This window comes from Nomascus leucogenys, chromosome 12, assembly GCF_006542625.1.
Source record: "Nomascus leucogenys isolate Asia chromosome 12, Asia_NLE_v1, whole genome shotgun sequence".
In the NCBI taxonomy this organism is placed as follows: Eukaryota; Metazoa; Chordata; class Mammalia; order Primates; family Hylobatidae; genus Nomascus; species Nomascus leucogenys.
In genome coordinates this window covers 40384666-40405741 of record NC_044392.1, presented here as the reverse complement: position 1 = coordinate 40405741, position 21076 = coordinate 40384666, and the positions used below count along the sequence as shown (strand labels likewise).

The following is a 21076-nucleotide window of genomic DNA, read 5'->3' as shown; positions in this document are numbered from 1 at the left end:
GCATAAGAATTAATTACTTCTTTCCTGATGTTTCTTCACCAATAAAATACAGATAATACCTGCCTCACAGAATGTTGTAAGGATTAAGTAATTACATCAATAACTTAGGACAATATCTATCATATAACAAGTTTTTTTTTCTTTTTTTTATTATTATACTTTAAGTTTTAGGGTACATGTGCACAATGTGCAGGTTTGTTACATATGTATCCATGTGCCATGTTGGTGTGCTGCACCCATTCCTCATTTAAAAATTCTGCTCTTCCAGTTACTGACCTTGGGCAAGTTAACTAAAGCCTCTGAAATTAAAATGTCCTCACCTGTAAATGGAGGACAATAGGCCGGGCGCGGTGGCTCACGCTTGTAATCCCAGCACTTTGGGAGGCCGAGGCGGGCGGATCACGAGGTCAGGAGATCGAGACCACAGTGAAACCCCGTCTTTACTAAAAATACCAAAAATTAGCCGGACGTGATGGCGGGCGCCTGTAGTCCCAGCTACTAAGGGAGGCTGAGGCAGGAGAATGGCGTGAACCCGGGAGGCGGAGCTTGCAGTGAGCCGAGATAGCGCCACTGCACTCCAGCCTGGGTGACAGAGCGAGACTCCGTCTCAAAAAAAAAAAAAAAGGAGGACAATACAACCTACTTCAAATGGCAGTAATTAAATAACAGAAGGTAGGCCTGAGCGGTGGCTCAGCTCATGCCTGTAATCCTAGCACTTTGGGAGGCCAAGGCAGGTGGACTGCTTGAGCCCAGGCGTTCAAGACCAGCCTGGGCAACATGGCAAAACTTCATCTCTACAAGAAGTACAAAAATTAGCTGGGCAGGGTGGCACATGCCTGTAGTCCCAGTAACTTGGGAGGCTGAGGTAGAAGGATCACCTGAGCCTTGGGAGGTTGAGGCTGCAGTGAGCCGTGATCGCACCACTGCACTCCAGCCTGGGCAACAGAATGAGACCTGTCTCAATCAGTAACACAAGGTAAAACAAGTGTCTAACACAATGTGTTAATTTGCTTCCATCTTGTTTGTAAGGGACATATGTGGCTCAAATTTGCAGCAGTGATAAATCTTGTAATGTTTTACCCAGTGTCCTCTCCAGAATAAACAAAGGCAGGAGAATGTTAATCAAGGAACAGCCTCAAAACTCAATTATCACACTTCCTCAGTTTCCTGAGGGAAGTTTGAGGGGTTCTCTTTAGCTCCCCTAAAACAGTGGTTCCACTCTTGTTCTACTTCTTTTTTCACTTTTTGTACAAACTGTGGAAAGTGATCATTTTTATCCATAACCACGGCTTTATCATCCATAAACTCAATTCTCAAATCTGTATCTCCAACTCAGATTTCTTACTGTATCTCAAGATTTAAAAATCAAAGTGTCTACTGAATGTTTAACCTGGGTGTCCCACAAGAAACCTAAACTCAAAATCCTAAAATAAACTTATATTTCCCCCAAAACTGTCTGTCTTCCTACATTCCCTATGGCACCATTATCCACCAAAGACAGAAACCTGAGAGACATCTTATATTCCTCTTTTACCCCCTTTTCTCCATATTCAAGTTCTGTAATCCACCTCAAACATTAAGTCCCACCTGCATCCCAAACATGCCAGGCAGTTTCATGCCTTAGTGTTTTGGAACACATTATTCCCTCTACCTAGAAAATCTTCCACTTCCTTCTTTGCTTGACTAACTTCTCTCATCCTTTAGAATTGAGCTGAAGGATTTTTCTCCTCTAGAAAACAAAAGCTAACTAGCATTTACTAAACACACACTATATTCTAATCACTGTGCAAAACACTTTGCATGCATTGTCTTGCCTAATACCCTAAATTCAGTGATGAGGTAGGTACTGTTATGTGTCTACAGATGGGGGAGGCCAAGATGTAACTCATGGGAGATCATATATAGATAGTAAATAGTAGAAATGAAATTCAAACTTAGGTCTGACCCTAGCACATAAGAATGCTCTTAGCCACCCTACTATACCACAGCTTCCCTTTTCCAGCCCCCACCCCCACAATCCTACAACCTCGTGATTAGTTAGGGGTCTCTCCTCTGCTGCCATAATGAGGGGATTGTGCAGCACACTATAAATCTTTATTGTTTGGTTTGTCTTTTCTCAAATGAGTCTGTGAGTAAAGCAATTTGAAGACAAAGTCTGTTTCATTTACAATAGTCTCTCATTATCCAGAGTTATCCAATGTCTGAAAATAAATGGAAAATTCCAGAAATAAACAATTCATACTTTTTGTGTGTTTGTTTTTTGAGACAAGAGTCTCGCTCTGTTGCCCAGGCTGGAGGGCAACCGTGCAATCTTGGCTCACTGTAACCTCTGCCTCCCGGATTCAAGCGATTCTCCCTGCCTCAGCCTCTTGGGTAGCTAGGATTACAGGTGCCCGCCACCACATCTGGCTAATTTTTTTATTTTTAGTAGCGATGGGGTTTCGCCATGTTGACCAAGCTGGTCTCGAACTCCTGACCTCAGATGATCCACCCACCTCGGTATCCCAAAGTGCTGGGATTACAGGTGTTGTGAGCCACGGCACCTGGCCAACAATTCATAAGTTTTAAGTTGCACACTGTTGTGAATAGCGTGATGAAATCTCGAGCCATCCCGCTCAGGATGTGAATCATCCTTTTGCCCAGCCTATCCATGCTGTATATGCTACCTGCGCTTTAGTCATCAACATCTCCTGCTCAACACTGTCATGGCTCAATGATCTGAGATCACGTAAAGGAGACGACTCTCCTTCTGACTTATCACCAATAGTGGCCTAAGGCTATATCACAATGCTGTCATTCACCTTACCTCATCAGGAAGGCAGTTTATCATCTCACATCATCACAAGAAGGGTGAGTACAGTACAATAAAATATTTTGAAAAAGAGAGACCACATTCATATAACCTTTATTATATTGTCATAACTGTTCTATCAGTTACTGCACCTATTATATAAATTAGACTTTATCATAGGTATGAGAAAAAACATAGAGTTCAATACTATCCCAGGTTTCAGGCATCTACTGGGGTCTTGGAATATGTCCCCCTCAGATAAGGGGGAGCTACTGTATATGTATCACTGTACCCAGCAGAGTGCTTGGCCCACGGTAGTCTTAAAAATTATTAGGGGCAGCCAAGCAAGGTGACTCACACCTGCAATCCCAACACTTTGGGAGACCAAGGCAGGTGGATCACCTGAGGCCAGGAGTTCAAGATCAGCCAGAGCAACAAAGTGAGACTCCCATCTCTACCAAAAAAAATTTTTTTAATTAGCCATTCAAAATGGCTTATGCCTATAGTCCCAGCTACTCAGGAGGCTGAGTCAGGAGGACGGCTTGATCACCCAGGGATTTCGAGGCTGCAGCAGGCTATCATCACGCCACTGCACTCAGCCTGAGCAACGAAGTGAAATTCTGTGTCTAAAAAAAAAAGCATTGTGGCTCATGCCTGTAATCCCACCACTCTGGGAGGCCAAGGCAGGCAGATCACTTGAGTTCAGGAGTTCGAGACCAGCCTGGCCAACATGGTGAAACCCCATCTCTACCAAAAAGACAACAATTAGCAGGGTGTGGTGGTGCACCTGTAATCCCAGCTACTCAGGAGGCCGAGGCACCAGAATCGCTCGAACCTGGGAGGCAGAGGTTGTAGTGAGCCGAGATCACGCCACTGCACTCCAGCCTCGGCAACAGAGACTCCGTCTCAACAACAACAAAAAAGTATTAAAAAGTGTTAGGTTCCTTTTCCCTTCCCCTACCCCAAGTCAGAAACCATATTCCATGGCACTTTATACTTCTCTTAGGACACTTCTGCCTCATATGAGCATTTTGCTTCTCTTATTTACCCCACTAGACTATGCTCTTCGAGACCAGCATGGGCAACATAGTGAAATCCTGCCTCTACAAAAATTAACTGGGCATGGTGGTGCGGGTATGTAATCCCAGCTACTCGGGAGGCTAAGGCAGAAATGCTTGAACCCGGGAGGTGGCGGCTGTGGTGAGCCGACATCCCGCAACTGTACTCCAGCCTGGATGACAGAGTGAGACTCTGTCTCAAAAAACAATAAAAATAAAAATCTTTATGCTGATACATCTGCTTGTATTAATTGTTCAACGAAAACTGAACCTATAATTAAGACAGCTGTAGGCCGGGCGCGGTGGCTCACGCCTGTAATCCCAGGACTTTGGGAGGCCGAGGCGTGCGGATCACTAGGTCAGGAGTTCGGGACCAGCCTGGCCAATATGGTGAAACCCCGTCTCTACTAAAAATACAAAAATTAGCCGGGTGTGGTGGTGCGCGCCTGTAGTCCCAGCTACTCGGGAGGCTGAGGCAGAAGAATAGCTTGAATGAACCAGCAGGTGGATTGCAGTAAGGCGAGATCATGCCACTGCATGCACTCCAGCCTAGGCGACAGAGCGAGTCTCAGTCTCAAAAAATAATAATAATAATAAAATAGCTGTTAACTGTTTTCATTTCTATTGTGTAGCTTTCCTCCCACTCCTATTTTTCCACTTAGCAAAACACGGTTCCCAAGCCACAAAGGGTTTTCTAATTAACTTATCAAACGCTTCCCGATGCTAGGCACTGGGGAAAATGCAAACTCGGATTAGAAAGGGGTTTCTGGTCTCTAAAGAAATTCGATCTAGTAATGAACTCCCGAATCAAAATAGTATATCGAACACTAGGCTGTTCGAGCATGAGAGTCACGTGGCTCTGCAGCGTGACAGCGATTGTCAACGTGGGTTCAGGATCACGTAACAGACTACACAGCCAGCCCGTTAACTAATCCTTTGGGGTTGGTTTCGAGCTGTCTTGCCCAGCCATAACCTGTCTGGAGGGGCTGAGGAGAGATAGAGAAAGCAGCAAACCATCTCCCCTCAGACCTGTGTATCTTCCCAGACCCTGCATGTCAGGGCTTTCCCCTTGCTCAGGCTCACCCACCACCCCACAGAGGCGTGGCTCTCACCTACCCACCCGTCTACCTCTCCGAAGGGGCTCGGCTAGCTTTTCCGGGGACCCTTCCCTCTCTAGGTGCCACGCACATGTGGTACCGGAGTAAAGGCCTGCACAAGTCACAGGCTCCCCCTTCTCGCTAGTATTCCAGACCCAGGTGGGTACCCTCCTTCGCGTTAGCCACTCCTCACCTGCTCTGCGGACACCGCCCCCTTCCCCGCGCCGCTCCCGCTGCTCTTGCCGGCGCGACCGCTGTTCTCCGCCATCTTAGCCGCCTGCTGGGTTTCCGGCCGGCGCAGCTCAGCCCCCGCCTTGCGTCACGTCCGGCCTGCGAGCTACCGCCCACTCGCTGCGGCGCTTCTGGCTCCAGGCCGCCCTCCGGATCCGATCCTGCGAATGGTTTTGGCCATATCTTCATGTAGGACCTACTCCCTATCCCGTCGGCCGCGGTGAATCCCACCTGCGGTGCTTTAACTTGTGCAACAGAGATGCTGCCCCTGGGAGAGGCGGGGAGGGACGGGCCAACTGGAGCGGACGGCGGGAGGGTGGAGGGCGGGCGCGGCTTGGGGCCTGGGTTCTTTTGCCCCTTGCCCACCAGGGAGGGGTGGAAGACGAGGGAGGGTGAACTTTCCCCTGAGAGATTCTGGTGAAAGGGGAAATATGCTTCGAGTCAGTAAAGCTGCGCAAGTGCACAGTCAAGGAGAAAGTCTTGGGAAAACCAAGGATAGTTCCCGGAGATGTCTTTTGGACTGCAGAAACGTTTGTCAGAGGAAAGAGGCTTCAGTTTAATGTGAGATCATTGGAAGTTGAACTATTCAGGCGGCGAGCAGAGCCCCTTCCTTCATCTTCCCACTGTATGATCTTGTCCCTTAGCCTATAATTTCTTATATAGTAAAGCGCGTTTTGAAGACTAGGTTTTTACTGGCAGGGCCCTGATTCAGGCTCACAGTATAAAGAGAGAAGTCAGAGAATCCTAGAAATCTATTGCTTGAAGAAGGGGTTGGTGTCCTCATGTCTCACCTTCCTCAGGCTGGGCTTCATCACCAGGCCTCCTCACAGATTCCTGTCCCTTCTGTGTCCCGGACTCCGGATACCTCGACTCTCAGTACTTTGTGCTCAGCCCAGGTAACACGTTTTGTTGTGTCCTCAGTGCCTGGCACTTAGATGCTCAGTTTGTTAAATGGATAGTGGGAGACACAGGAGTGTCAACTATCCACACATTTGATTGGTGAGCCCTACTAGCCCTGGATCAACGTGCCCTGTAAGAGCATGATCAAAAGGAAGTCCATTTTTCCTGCCTCTCCACTTGCACCCCTTAGCATTAAATTTGTTTCCCCGTGCTATGAAACTTGAGTATCCTGCCTATGCTATTCACAGGCCCAGAGCCATGGCTATCTCCTCTTCCTCCTGCGAACTGCCCCTGGTGGCTGTGTGCCAGGTAACATCGACGCCAGACAAGCAACAGAACTTTAAAACATGTGCTGAGCTGGTTCGAGAGGCTGCCAGACTGGGTGCCTGCCTGGCTTTCCTGCCTGAGGCATTTGACTTCATTGCACGGGACCCTGCAGAGACGCTACGCCTGTCTGAACCACTGGGTGGGAAACTTTTGGAAGAATACACCCAGCTTGCCAGGTATCAGGGAAAGAGCGAGGGAGAGGTAGAATCTTTGTTGGACAGTGTCCCTGGGTTGCCAGATATGAGGGTAGAGCCTTGAGAAGTCAGTGAAGAGTTGTCAGTGTCCCTTCCCCCCAGGGAATGTGGACTCTGGCTGTCCTTGGGTGGTTTCCATGAGCGTGGCCAAGACTGGGAGCAGACTCAGAAAATCTACAATTGTCACGTGCTGCTGAACAGCAAAGGTGAGACTTTATAACCCTTTAGCCTGCCTCTTCCCATGCTCTTCTACCTAAACTTAGATTCTCCAGAATTGTTTCTCAACTCTATTTCCTTGACCCAAGGATTTAGGGGTGTTCCTGCTTCAGTTCCTAGCCTATAAACTATCTCCTCCTTGGGAGGAATAGGCAAGGCTTCTAGAACACCAGCACTGATATTCCTTCTTTCTTACTGTAGGGGCAGTAGTGGCTACTTACAGGAAGACACATCTGTGTGACGTAGAGATTCCAGGGCAGGGGCCTATGTGTGAAAGCAACTCTACCATGCCTGGGCCCAGTCTTGAGTCACCTGTGAGCACACCAGCAGGCAAGGTGGGAGTTGTGAAAGGATGAGGGAGGGGAACAGGAATACTTTGAACTGGGCCGGCGCGGTGGCTCACGCTTGTAATCCCAGCACTTTGGGAGGCCGAGGCGGGCGGATCACAAGTTCAGGAGATCGAGACCACGGTGAAACCCCGTCTCTACTAAAAATACAAAAAAAATTAGCCGGGCGTGGTGGCGGGTGCCTGTGGTCGCAGCTACTCGGAGAGGCTGAGGCAGGAGAATGGCGTGAACCCAGGAGGCGGAGCTTGCAGTGAGCGGAGATTGCGCCACTGCACTCCAGCCTGGGCGACAGAGCGAGACTCTGTCTCAAAAAAAAAAAAAAAAAAAGGAATACTTTGAACTGGCAGTAGAGGATAGAAAGCCCTAAGAAAGTGGGTAATGGAAATATGACTAGATGCTGTGATAAACAGAGCAGGAAGACTACTAAGTAGGCTGTTTTTCATTCCAGATTGGTCTAGCTGTCTGCTATGACATGCGGTTCCCTGAACTCTCTCTGGCATTGGCTCAAGCTGGAGCAGAGATACTTACCTATCCTTCAGCTTTTGGATCCGTTACAGGCCCAGCCCACTGGGAGGTAAGACGATGCCTTTTTAAAACATAAGCCCTTTTCTTAACCTCATCTTCCCCCTTTGGCACTACCAGTTAAATTCCTTCCCCTTTCCACCTAATGGGAAAACTCATTCCCCAAATATTTATCTCATATTACAGAATAGTTAAAATAGTAAATCATTCCTAGGCAATTATCAAAATAGTCACAATGGTCTGTAATGTCCCTCACCTGTCACTTCCCCACTATTTGCTACATGTACTTAAGTGAACACACATCTCATGCCCAGGTGTTGCTGCGGGCCCGTGCTATCGAAACCCAGTGCTATGTAGTGGCAGCGGCACAGTGTGGACGCCACCATGAGAAGAGAGCAAGTTATGGCCACAGCATGGTGGTAGACCCCTGGGGAACAGTGGTGGCCCGCTGCTCTGAGGGGCCAGGCCTCTGCCTTGCCCGAATAGACCTCAACTATCTGCGACAGTTGCGCCAACACCTGCCTGTGTTCCAGCACCGCAGGCCTGACCTCTATGGCAATCTGGGTCACCCACTGTCTTAAGACTTGACTTTTGTGAGTTTAGACCCGCCCCTCCCACCCCCACCCTGCCATTGTGAGCTGGTGCTCATGTGACTTGGAGGCAGGACCCAGGCACAGCTCCCCTCACTTGGAGAACCTTGACTCTCTTGATGGAACACAGATGGGCTTGGGAAACTTTCACCTGAGCTTCACCTGAGGTCAGACTGCAGTTTCAGAAAGGTGGAATTTTATATAGTCATTGTTTATTTCATGGAAACTGAAGTTCTGCTGAGGGCTGAGCAGCACTGGCATTGAAAAATATAATAATCATAAAGTCTGTGTCTGGACATCGCCTTTGGGAACTAGAAGGGGAGTTGGTATTGTACCAGCTGGACTAAGCTCCAGTTCTAGACCTCCTGGCTCATTCAACATGCCTCCCTACCTAAATAAAAGTGCAACACTCAGTGCATGTCCCAGCCCCATTCTCCCAAGCATGGGAGTGGGCGTAGGAGTGGAGGGGAAAGGAAAAAGGAATTACTTCACTTTCACCTATGATGCCCTTTGCCCAAGCCAGAAGAAAGCAAAGGGGAAAAGGGCTGCAGGGTACATTATTTATTTTCACTTAAACATGGAAAGAAAGTGTCACACTCCCCCTTCCCCTTTATAGGGGGAGTGTATTTTAATCAGCAACCTCTTCTCCATCCACCCTGTGTATGTGTGTACACATATACCACCACAGTTGGGAGGCACGACTAGGCTGACCCAGTCTTCTTATCTGTTCCTCCTTTGAAGAGGGTTTGACAAATGGGAAAAAGGAAGGAGCCACATCAGGCAGAGGTTTCAAGCCATGGAATGGAGGAAAGGCGGCAGAGAGGAGCAGCACCAGAGGCCAGGAGAGAGTGGAAAGGGCCACAGCTTGTTTTTAAAAAATTCTATAATTTGGAAGAGGGTGGCGATTAATTTTCAAAATACACTTCAGAGTCCCACTTTCCACATAGCTCCCTTACTCACAGCCCTTTGGTTTTTTAGACAAAATTTAAGAGCTCTCATAAAGCCAGAAGTATTGATAACTCCTTAGTGCATCCAAAAAAAGTGTTCACATCAATCCCTTACAAAGACTATGTGCTGTAGACTTTGCTTCTCCCTATACATTTGTCTTACGGCTCAGTGGTAAGGTAGCTGTAGAGACACACATTAGGGGGTAAATGGAAAAGGGAAACAAAGGGGAAGCCCAGGCACATGGGTGCAGGGAGGGGTGGGGAATACCACTTCCACTTTCTTTTGTCTTTAAAAAAAAAAAGGCAGGGGTGTGATTGGTTGGAAGGGTAGAGAACAAACCCCAGAACAGTGTAAGCTCCAGAGGTGGGTGATGGGAACAGTCCCCAAAGTGAGAAGAGGGAATAGGTCAGGGCAATGCTTGCAGCATCAAGTTCCTCAGGAGTTTCTGTCGGCCCAGCTCATAGTCCTCCTCGTCTACATTTACCAGCAGCTTGATGGCTTCATGGCCCACAGCTTGCTTGAGGGAGTCTGTGATGAAGACACCTTTAAGTGCCTCTAATAAAGAGCCATTGATGTAGTCGCGCCAGAATGCGTCGAGGTAGGTGAGCTCAGAGAACTTGATGTCACAGATGATGGAGCCCAGGTCCCGGGACTTGAGGATGGTGTTGGCCTGGTTAAAGCGCTCAAACTGGCGCTCAAGTGGGTCCTGCTTGTTAGAGAAGACATTGCCCTGCAGAGCAGTCTCATGCTGGCAGTATTCAGCCCGAACCCGCAGTCTGATGTCTGTTGGAAACAGAAGATACAGAGCAGAAGAGGTTATAGTAAGGGATGAGTTTACAACCCAAGCTTGAAAACTGAAAAGCACAACAGAATAAAAAAGTAGGGAATATCACCTGACAGCTTCTCTACCTCTTCCCCAGGACTATTTGTATGTATCTCTGAAATCCTTGCCTGAATGCAGGAGGTTCCCTTAAACGGGACATGCCCAGGTCAGCACTGTTCCCATTACTCACAGGTAGCAACTTGCTTATAGGAGATATTTTCCTAATTACCAGGCATAGAAGTTCATTTTAATACTCTATCTTGACTTGGCTCATCCTACAATAAGGATGTCATAACAACATCCCTGTGATGTAGTATTAACTAAGAAAAGTTGAAATGTACCCTGCCACAATCATAAAGAGCAGTTCTTCCACCAGACACCAAACCATTCAGCCTCACTTTGCAACGGCAATCAAAGTGAATCACACTGAATAGCATAAACTGCCCAGTGTCCCAGCAGTTCTTTATATTCTTCAAGTCTGCTCCACCTCTGGAACCCTTGAACTTCCTCACCACATGTCTGCTTTTCCTTGGGATCTGGTGTCACTGACTTCCGGCGTTTTCGCTGGCTCCCAAGTGTGGCTCTCCCTCGGGCTGGCCGCTTGCTACACATCTGAGGACCCGAAGTGGGGCAGCACACCACAGGATAGTGGGGAGGCACTGACCAGAAAGTAAAAGGGAAGAAAACACAGTAGGGTAAAGGCAGAAATTCAAGCACTTCTCTTGGAATGAGGAAGGAATCATTTAGACTTAGCACTAAAAGCAGTGGAAATAATGTGACTTGAAAAGACATGTGAGAGCAAATACAGGACCTAGGAGAAATGTCACCTCACCTGATTTTTTTTTTATGGGTTAAGATGTGGGGACACAGCATCCTTTCATTTAAGCTGGCAAGGCCCAGAATGTGATGGGATCAGTGTCTTTTTACTTGATGATGGAAAGTAGGGGGAGTTAATGTCTTCTCACCTGTTTTAGAGGGCTGGGGAGGCCTTGGTTCTGGATCACTGAGGGCTCTGGGGGTCACATAGCGAATTGATGTCTCCTCCAGATACTTGTCTACAAGATCAGGGCACACTGTAGGAGGAGAAGTAATCATTCAGGAAAATATACACCCTTCCCTTCTATCAGTCCAAACCCCCAGTGGGCCTCACAACTTACTCTAAGTCCTCCCCAGGACCAATGTGTCCTCCCCTTTGGATGTCTATGCTGCTCCTTCCTGGCCTCCCACAACTCTTCCCTGATTCCAGCCCCTAATACTTCCTCACCAGCCCGTCTCCTCTTGAGGGTGACGTAGGGCAGCAGGTCGTGGCGAGTAATGATGCGCAGCAGCTGCAGCACCTGGCGAAAGTTACTTTCATCACAGCGGCCCTGGCGCTCCAGTGCCAATAAGAAGTCACGTCCATTTCGGATGAGTCCACGCTCGTGGTCATCAATGACATCAACAAAGAGGAAAGAAAGCACGCGCACATCTCTGTGTGTCAGATGAGTGCCCACGATGTCAAACATGCGGTGCAGGCTGTACAGCCCATGTTCCTGCTCACCATGCTCTTCTGGCCACACCTGGCTTGCCCGCCGCTTTAGGCCCGCCATGCTGGGGGCTCAGGTACGCAATGCTTTCCAGAATCCCTGCTCAGCAGCTGCAATCCCCACCGTACTGAAAGGGCACGGAAAGAACCGATGAGACACTCAAGGGCAGGAACTAGTCTTATGCATTCCCATATTCCCAGTCGCTAACAATGCCTGGCACGGTACAGTGCTTTATACATGTTTATTAAATTTTTAAAGTGTTTGTTTAAAAATAAACACTGGCCAGCCACAGGGGCTCACACCTGTAATCCCAGCATTTTGGGAAGCCAAGGCAGGAGGATCACTTGATCCCAGGCGTTCAAGACCAGCCTGGGCAACATAGGGAGACCCATTTCTACAAAAAAAGAAAAAATTAGCTGGGCTTGGTGGTACACGCCTGTAGTCCCAGCTGCGCAGGAGGCTGAGGTGGGAGGAAGGCTTGAGGCCAGGAGTTCAAGATCAGCCTGGTCAACATAGCGAGACCCCATCTCTACAAAAAAGAAAAAAATTGGCAAGGCATGGTGGCATGTGCCTGTAGTCCCAGCTACTCAGGAGGCTGAGGCAGGAGGATCACTTGAGCCCAGGAGTTCAAGGCTGCAGTGAGCTATAATCCTGCACTGTAGCCTGGGTGACAGAGTGAGTCCCCCATCTCGAAAAAAAAGAAAAGAACTAGTTTAAATTCTGACTGTATCACTGAAAAGCTGTGTAGCTGTGTGACCACAAGCAAGTCACTTAACTCCAAATTCTCAGTGCTGTCATCTATAAACAGGGATGAATGAATCTACACCTCAGAGTTGATAAGAATCCATTGAGAAAATCACGGGGTAACCCTTATGTAAATGGTTGTGAAACATTTCAAAGATACAAGCATCCTTGGCCTTTGCAGCCCAGAATCACCCCTCCACATTTTTCCTACAATCCAACCACATCGAGAAACGATAACTGCTCAGAAAGTTTATCAATATTTACCAAAACTCATGGATTTAAAACAAACATTAAGTTTCTAAATAAGCATTCTTGTAATTCTATGCCATTTGTACTCCCTTGATCTTCACACTATTTGGCAATACCAACCTTTTTTTGAGATGGAGTCTCACTTTGTCACCCAGGCTGTAGTGCAGTGGCACAATCTCGGCTCACTGCAACCTCCGCCTCCCAGGCTCAAGCAATTCTCGTGCCTCGGCCTCCCAAGTAGGTGGGATTACAGGCACACACCACCACGTCTTGCTAATTTTTGTATTTTTAGTAGAGACGGGGTTTTACCATGATGGTCAGGCTGGTCTTGAACTCCTGACCTCATGTCATCCACCTGACTCAGCCTCCCAAAGTGCTGGGATTACAGGCGTGAGCCACCGTACTTGGCCTTGGCAATACCAACTTCTAAGCTTTCCTCATGGATGTCATTTACCAATCCCCTATCAATGACCAATCACAGCCCCACATTCATTATATAGTTTGGCTCTTGATTCACAAAGTTCCTCCATCATTATGGGTTATGAGTAATACCAATGACGCAGCCATTAATCAATTCTCAAATTCAACAACTTTCACTCCACTCAAGTCACTCATACTTACTGCTCCACCAGACAGTACCATCCTATACTGTGCACTCTCTGGTCACAATCTCCAATCACACAATCAATCCTAAATTCCTGTTAATGCTACTTCTAGATATTTCTTAAATCTATCCTACCTTTCCACCTCCACTGCCATGGTTCAGATTACAATAATCTCTCAACTGGACTACTGTAACTTTAAAAGTTCTCTGCAACACCAATCTTAACCTACCTAAATCCATCCACTGCCACATCTAGTTCAGTTAGCTGTCTAAAATCTGCAACTGACCAAGTCACTTTCCTGCTTCAGACCCATTGATAGCCCCGTCGTTATCTATAAGAACACTCCAAACTCTTTTTCTTTTTTTTTTTTTTTTTTTTGAGACAGAGTCACCCTGTCGCCCAGACTGGAGTGCAGTGGCGCGATCTTGGCTCACTGCAACCTCCGCCTCCCGGGTTCAAGCAATTCTCCTGCCTCAGCTTCCCGAGTAGCTGGGACTACAGGCACCCGCCACCACGCCCAGCTACTTTTTGTATTTTTAGTAGAGACGGAGTTTCACCATATTGGCCAGGCTGGTCTCGAACTCCTGACCTTGTGATCCGCCTGCCTCGGCCTCCCAAAGTGCTGAGATTACAGGCGTGAGCCACCATGCCTGGCCGAACACTCCAAATTCTTTACACACATGAAGCCTTCTAAGATCAGGCCTACCTTCCCAACCTCATCTCCCATCACATCCGCTTTTTATTCTCTAACACTATCAGTTTGTTTATAGTTCACATACATCACGCAATTTGTTTCTCTATACCTTCTTCAGGCTCTTCTCTTTGCCTGAATGCCCCTCTCCCTTCTCTATTCCACACCCCCATCATCACTCTTTTTCAGATGGCTAACTCCTACTCATTCTTTAAGAGTCAGCTCAGATGCCATCTTCAAAATGCATCTTCTACACCCCCATGCTGAGATAAGTAGTCCTCTTCTGTGCTCTTATGGAACACTATGCATATTTCCTTTACACCATTTATCAGCATGTACTAAAATTATTTGTGTATTTATTATCCCATTAGATCCTACTTAACTCATGGAGAGGAACTATGTCATATTCATCTTTATATCCCTAGTGCCTAGTAATGGACAGAGCCTCAAATATAGTAGGAGCAACCCACTGTTGAACTGAACTTAATCTCCAAGAGATCACCTCAAGCAATTCCAATTAAGAAACAAACTCACAAAAGTCCAAGAGAGGACCCCATTAAAAACAGATACAGGTAATTCAGTTACCATGCGTATATTCTAACTAGCCATAGCCTCCTCTGCAATGTCCAGAACTACCCACACCATACCACACCACTCTACCCTACTCAACAATAAGACAGGTTGCTCTGTCCATTTTATACAAAAAGGAACTGAGGCTAGACTAGGAAACAGAATAAAATAATAAGCTTCTTTGGAAAAACAAAGCTGATAGAGAAAGCTGAAGAGTAAGTAGAAACTGGTCCTTTCTTCCTCAGATGAAAAACTAAAATGAAAGCACAGAGAAACTCATTCCCTTAAGAAAAGGGGAGGTACACTCTGGGATCACTTAACCCTATATACCATGGGTTCTGATATGTAGACAGGAAATGTAATCCATAGTTTTGAGAGCCCAGATGCCCCACCCAAAGCATGGGAAATAGCTATTCAACTATAGACTGGTATTCCTTGTCTCTTCCTCTCGATTCACCTGTTGCTGTCACTGGGTACAAATGAAGGTGCTAAAGGAAAATAAGTTCTTGCTCATAGCAGGCAACATGAGAAAACTGAGCCTCCTCAGAGCCCCTGCAACTTCTCTTTGTTCCCTATCCCACCTGTTCCCTTGGGCCAGCTGTTGATTATGAGGATCTCAGATAAAGCAGATGGGTAGGTTTCACATTAAACCAACGAGAAGAGCCGGTTGCTCCACAGTTCCCTAATTTAAAGTGTGCTTAAACCCCAGGAAATGAAGAAACACTGTCCCCACATACCGTCACAATGGAAAATAAGGCAAAATACAGGAAAGCACTGTGGTCCTAATTATGTATCAATGGATGTAATTCTATAAGCTTCAATCCCTTGAAGTTAACTCCCTACATTTGAGAGGAAACAAACACACTAGCCACCTTTAAGTCCTAGATCCCAGGCTAGATCATCAATGTACTAGGAATTATAATAGCTTTTAGGTCAGTGGTTCTCAACCAGGGGCAAATTTGACCCCTGGGGAATATGTGGCAATGTCTGGAGACATTTCTGATTATTATGCCTGGTGGGGAAGGGGACTGCAAGCAGCATGTAATGAGTAGAAGCCAGGGATATTTAGAAACATCCTATAGGACAGGTGCAGTGGCTCACATCTGTAATCCCTGCACTTTGAGAGGCCAAGGTGGGAGGAACACTTGAGCCCAGGAGTTTGAGATCAGCTTGGACAACATGGTAAAACCCCATCTCTACACAAAATATAAAAATTAGCCTGGCGTGGTGGCATGCACCTGTGATCCCAGCTACTTGGGAGGCTAAGGTAGGAGAATCGCATGAGCCTGGAAGGTCGAAGCTGCAGTGGGATGTGACAGTGCCACTGCACTCCAGCCCAGGTGACAGAATGAAACCCTGTCTCAAAAGAAAAAAGAAACATCCTATAATGCACAGAACAGTCTGCCACAACAAAGAATCATCCAGCACGAAATGTCAATAATGCCGAGGATGAGAAACCCTATTCTAGGTGGAGCATGATGAAGGGTCAAAAGAATGCATGTCACTTTCCACACTAGATCTAGAAAAAGCCATTTGGTCCCTCCAATCCAAACCCATCAAACAACATTCCGGAAGAAAAGAAAAGCCTGTCGGACATACACGTTCGTTTAACTCCCAAGTCCAACTGCACTAAGGTGTTTCATGCCACTCCAACCTTGGGTCCTCTGTCACCTGCTGTTGCCATTCAGCTGAGGAACAGGTGGTAGTTCTACATCCACTTCTGCCCCATCCCAGGAGGTCTACTTTGACCTAGTTCAATCTGGAGTTCTGTGGGGATATTAGAAATGTAATCCTCTGTAAGACAGACACAAAGGATCCTGCTCGTAAGCCTCAGGGCCATCTTTAAAGTCTTGGAACTGGATGAGCAGCAGACTGTCCTTGTTAGGTCACTAATCAGACTTATATTGCTTGTTCAATGAAGCAAAACATAGAAATATGTAAGTTCCTCAAGGCCATGTCCTTGGGAGAAATATGAGGATACTGTCATGCAGGTTAAGAGGCAACCCTCTCCACTTAATGCAACCCAGATAAGGGTTCCAAGAATCTATCTAACTTTAACATTAAAAGAATGTAATGAGGCCTGGCATGGTGGCTCACACTTGTAATCTCAACACTTTGGGAGACCAAGGCAGGAGGACTGCTTGAGCCCAGGAGTTCGAGACCAGCCTGAGCAACATGACACAACTCCATCTCTACAAACAATAAACAAAAATTAGCTGGGCATAGTGGGACATACCTGTGGTCCCAGCTACTCTGATCGCACCACTGCACTCCAGCCTGGGGTACAGAGTGAGACCTTGCCTCGAAAAAAAAAAAAAAAAAAGCGATGGAAGTTCAGCTGGTTAGTAAAATTAGAAAAGAAAACATGACCAATTTCCTCTAAAACCAAAATATACTCATATTTCTGTGGCAGTGAAGCAAGGGAGCTCAACTTAAAACATACAGAAATTCTAGGCCGGGCGCGGTGGCTCAAGCCTGTAATCCCAGCACTTTGGGAGGCCGAGGCGGGCAGATCACGAGGTCAGGAGATCGAGACCATCCTGGCTAACACGGTGAAACCCTGTCTCTACTAAAAATACAAAAAATTAGCCGGGCGTGTTGGCGGGCGCCTGTAGTCCCAGCTACTCAGGAGGCTGAGGCAGGAGAATGGCGTGAACCCAGGAGGTGGAGGTTGCGGTGAGCCGAGATCGCGCCACTGCACTCAAGCCTGGGGGACAGAGAAAGATTCTGTCTCAAAAAAAAAAAAAAAAAAAAAAAAAAACACATACAGAGATTCTAAATGACAGGTATCACAATGGTGAGGAGAATGTAACCCTCTGAACAGAAGATTAGAACTAACTCAAGTCTGAAACACTGCCAAATACCAAGAGACAAAACTCCAGCACACAGAAGTCCTGATCCCACTGACTGGCTCTATTTGAGATAGTAACACATGAATTCTCCCCTACAGTTTCCCAAGAATAATTGATTCTGAGGAATTGTTGTATTTCCTGGAGTTTTGTTTTTTTCTTTAGAGAAGTCCAAGTCAGCCAAGGGCCACAGTCTATAGGTATCTTCAGGATTTCCTCCTGATTGGTTCTTCTCTACTATGTTTCTACTTCCAAGCAAAGTCTGGTCTCATCCCAACCAGGAATATCTGTAGTTTTTGATGTACTTGGCTCTCTCAGAAGCCCTTAGGGGAAAGCCACGTGAAAGAAATAAAAAAGAGTGCTGTCTTGAAATGAAAATGACAGTCATCTTTTCTGAACAGGGATATTTGTAATTTCATAGAATTAGAAATATCTGACTCTCTCAGAAGTCCTCAGAGGAAAAGTCATGCAGAAGAACTACAAAAAAAGTGGTATCTTGAAACCTGAAAACTACATAGAAAATCTTAAAGATGGTTAAGAGTACATTCTTGCTGGTGGGACTAGGAAATGTAATCAAATATCTGGAAGTCAGAATTACATAGTATGTTTTCAAAAGAAAGATGCCAGGAACCCCCCAACAGCTGGAAGACAAAGTTAGAGGAAAAGTTTCCCATGGAAGGAAAGTGTCCCAGCAACCCTCCAAGGGCAACATTTAGTAGATAATGTACTAGAATACAGCCTTCCATATGTTGAAAAAAAAAAGTTTCAGAGCTGACCAAGAAGACTAGACAATAACAAACCAAAGCTGGGGGATTGTCCCAAGACATCTAAATCTCCTTCTCTTTCACCTCCTATCTCCAATTAACTAAAGACAGTGATTACAACAGATCTCATGCACTCAGATGGATGAATGAAAACTCATTTTCCCTGGCATTCTCCTCCTCATTAATGGACCCAACCTCAAAATAACTCCCATGCTATTTCCATTCCCTTCCATTGTTTGAAAACAATAAAAAAGTTCCAGACTTACCTCCGCAAGAAACTTAATTTCCCAGGTCTCTTCCTAGCACAAGTTTCACAGCCAGCAGCAAAACAAAAACAAATAAGGAGGGGAAAATAATTAATTTTCAAGTTTTACTTTGAAACCTCAAAGGCCCATAGAATTAGACAATCTCGTTGCAAAAGTACACAGACAAGCCTAAAGCCATTTAGAGAACTCACCCCCAACAAGTCTCCAGGCTTCCCTAACTCTCTATTAGTCAATTTACAAAAACAATACCAACTCCAAAAATTTCCAGTCTCAATGGCTTGCGGCAAGACAGCTCCCAAATTTAAGAACTTCTGGGAAAACCAATTACCCTCTGGCAGCTTCTCATCTTCCTCCACAATTCCTTATTCCTATTTTGTTACAATATTAATGTTAACTTTCATCTTTAGAAAAAACTGGGAGGAAAGTGGTTACAGCAGACCAGCACTATCCTCCAAATTCTACCTTTGGCCCTTTCCCTTAACTAGCACACAATGAGAACAAAATATCTAATGGCGCAGCATCCACTCATACATCCATGTTTCACCAGGGAAAGTTTTTCTACATACAGTATCCATGTTACCCCCTCCCTTCTAGACTCAAATAGCAAAAGAGTCTAGAAACTACAGCACTCATTTAATTAACCTGTCTAGATGCCCCTCTATCTTTTCTCTTTCCCTCCTCAGACTTCCAGAGCCTCCACCTTAGCATATAGGGTTCCAATAGAGCCATGTCTGCTCCCCTACTCTTGTATTGCTAATGCTAAAAACTAGAAAAGTCCTTTGCTGCTCCACACTTGGGCGACACAGGCTTCCCCATTTTCCAAGCAGGAAAAACATGGGAACAGTAAGCTAGGGAGTCTTTTGGAAAACAAACCCAGTTGAATTCTCATCCAACCCCAATTCTGCAAACCCACATGACCATTCCCTTCTGCCCTTCCCACCCTCTTCAAAGCTAAGGGCCTGGCAATTAGAATTGGCTGCAACTGATGCTGCTTAACTCTGTTCTCTCCTCCTCTCCACCGGGGAAAGGGAAACCCCCGAACCTCTATCACCCCTGCAGCTCCACTGTCCTATCTCCCATTCCACTCCCCTTCCTCCCAAACTTTCTTCCTCCCAGTCTCTCACTTTCTCCATTACCTCCTCCCACCGACACTCTCTCCATTCCCCAAGCCTCCGTTCTCTCCTTTTCCACCCAAATTCTCCCCTAGGCCCTTCCCCCTCCCACCTCCAATTTAACACTTTCGAAGCCCCTCAGAAACGTCTTAACTCCAATTCTGACCTTTCCCCACCTCCTCGCAACACCCCTCATCAGAGTCCAGTCCTCCCTCCAACCACATGCCACAGCCCCCTTCCCCTTCACACCCTCAGCCTCTCCCCTCCTGCTCCTACCCCCTTCAATACGAGCGGATCGCAGCCCCACTCCCCACCTCGGCCTCTCTAATACCCCTAGCTGGGCCCAGTCTCAGCCCTTGTTTACGCCCCTCCCCATGCCCTCACTCCTCCGTCTCGACCCCTGCCCTCTCCCGCAGTTGCCATCTCCCCTGCACGCCCCCCTCGGCAGCTCCCCTCCCCCACCTCTCAGCGTCCCGTCACCTCCCTCTCTTGAGGTTCTCAGGCTGGACGTCGCCACCGCCTCCCCCTTCACTTTCCTTCCCCAAGCCCTTTGCGGCCCCGCCCGGCCCCGCCCCGTCCCGCTCGACTCCCTCTCCCCACTCCGGCCGCCCCTCCGCCTCACTCTCGGCTCAGGCTCGGCGCCGCCATGTTGGATCCATCCGCGCCGCTCTCCCGGGCTTGTCTCACGGCGCCGCATCCGGGCTCCAGCCGCCGCCGCCGCCGCCGCCGCCGCCGCGGGCGTGGGGGAGGGGACAGGCGGGCGGGGGTGGCTGCATCCTGAACGGCGCCTCCCGGAACCCGGCCGGTTAGTGGCGGCTTCGAGGCCATAGTGAGACATGAGCCGGAGTAGCCATAGTAAGTGAGGGCAGCCTGGCAGCGGCATTAAGCGGGGAGTGGATAGCTTCACTTCGGGAGGAGAGATAGGGATTGGCAGCCATCTTGCTTTGGGGCAAGCTGGCAACGCCGGTTTTTCTTGATGGCTGCTTAGGGCGGTAATAAGGAAGGGGAGAGGATAGCATTCTTGAATGGGAAACGTTGGTGGCGCCACAGCTGGCTGGCGACTTCAAGATCCACTGAAAGGCTGGGATTGGCAGCCATGACTCATAAGGGCGGAATAGCACGGGGATCGGTTTGTCTGGCGAACTTGAGTGAAGGGTCAAGATCTGGATTTCACCTTTCCTCTGAGCTTCCTGATAACCCGGACGTTCCGTAAACCCGGATCCGGAGCCGAAAGCGCTGCCCAGATCCCGTCTTGGAATTCATTCGTTCAGCATTTACCTTTTGAACGCCGGTTTCCTGTAGGAAGTGTCACCTAGCTGATCCGTGTAGGGCTGTTGGGAATTGGGGGTGGGGAAGATGGTGCGGGTACGTTCTGGACCTGCCAACAGCCTGGTGTGGCTTCAGAAAGAGGTAATAGATAGGGGAAGACCAGATTATGAGAAGCCTTGTAAATTAATTGATTTTTGTCCTTAAGGCAATGAAAAGTCTTTGAAGAATCTCAGCAGAGGTGTGAACAATTTTATTTGCATTTTAGATCGCTGCGTGCAGCGTGAAGGATGAATTGAGGGGACAAAGTGAGAATCAAGGAGAGCAGTTGTGAGGCTCTTTTCCAGGCAAGGATGATGGTCGGCCTGTGGAAGGGAGAGTGCGGATGGG

The 21076-nt window shown here is 47.4% G+C and overlaps 3 protein-coding genes across 7 annotated transcripts in view; 1 reads left to right on the top strand and 2 right to left on the bottom strand.

The window, feature by feature from the left end:
• PFDN2 (prefoldin subunit 2) overlaps positions 1-5292 on the bottom strand; it is a 14273-nt gene extending 8981 nt beyond the window's left edge. The window contains exon 1 of the mRNA XM_003258736.2: positions 5140-5292. Coding sequence (XP_003258784.1) covers positions 5140-5214 — 75 coding nt within the window. The 5' untranslated portion in view covers positions 5215-5292. The remainder of the gene's footprint in view (positions 1-5139) is intronic.
• On the top strand, positions 5266-8686 carry NIT1 (nitrilase 1). Of its 3 annotated transcripts, none has more exons than XM_003258733.4 (7): positions 5266-5366; positions 5978-6073; positions 6326-6580; positions 6701-6804; positions 7016-7149; positions 7610-7735; positions 7998-8686. In XM_003258733.4, coding segments are annotated over exons 1-7 (984 nt in total). In that variant the 5' UTR covers positions 5266-5364; the 3' UTR covers positions 8265-8686. The 3 variants fall into 3 exon arrangements, with proteins under 3 accessions (XP_003258781.2, XP_030679946.1, XP_030679947.1); XM_030824086.1 differs by having other exon boundaries at positions 5326-5366; positions 5877-6073; XM_030824087.1 differs by lacking the exons at positions 5266-5366; positions 5978-6073 and adding an exon at positions 5380-5738 and having other exon boundaries at positions 7998-8569.
• On the bottom strand, positions 8469-21076 carry DEDD (death effector domain containing). 3 transcript variants are annotated; one of them, XM_003258732.4, is made up of 6 exons: positions 20043-21076; positions 18309-18341; positions 11309-11697; positions 11010-11117; positions 10557-10703; positions 8469-10004 (listed from the first exon to the last, which is right to left on the bottom strand). In XM_003258732.4, the coding sequence occupies exons 3-6, from the start codon at positions 11631-11633 to the stop codon at positions 9628-9630; spliced, it is 957 nt and encodes a 318-aa protein (XP_003258780.2). In that variant the 5' UTR covers positions 11634-11697; positions 18309-18341; positions 20043-21076; the 3' UTR covers positions 8469-9627. The 3 variants fall into 3 exon arrangements, with proteins under 3 accessions (XP_003258780.2, XP_030679948.1, XP_030679950.1); XM_030824088.1 differs by lacking the exon at positions 20043-21076 and adding an exon at positions 19883-19984; XM_030824090.1 differs by lacking the exon at positions 20043-21076 and adding an exon at positions 18500-19538.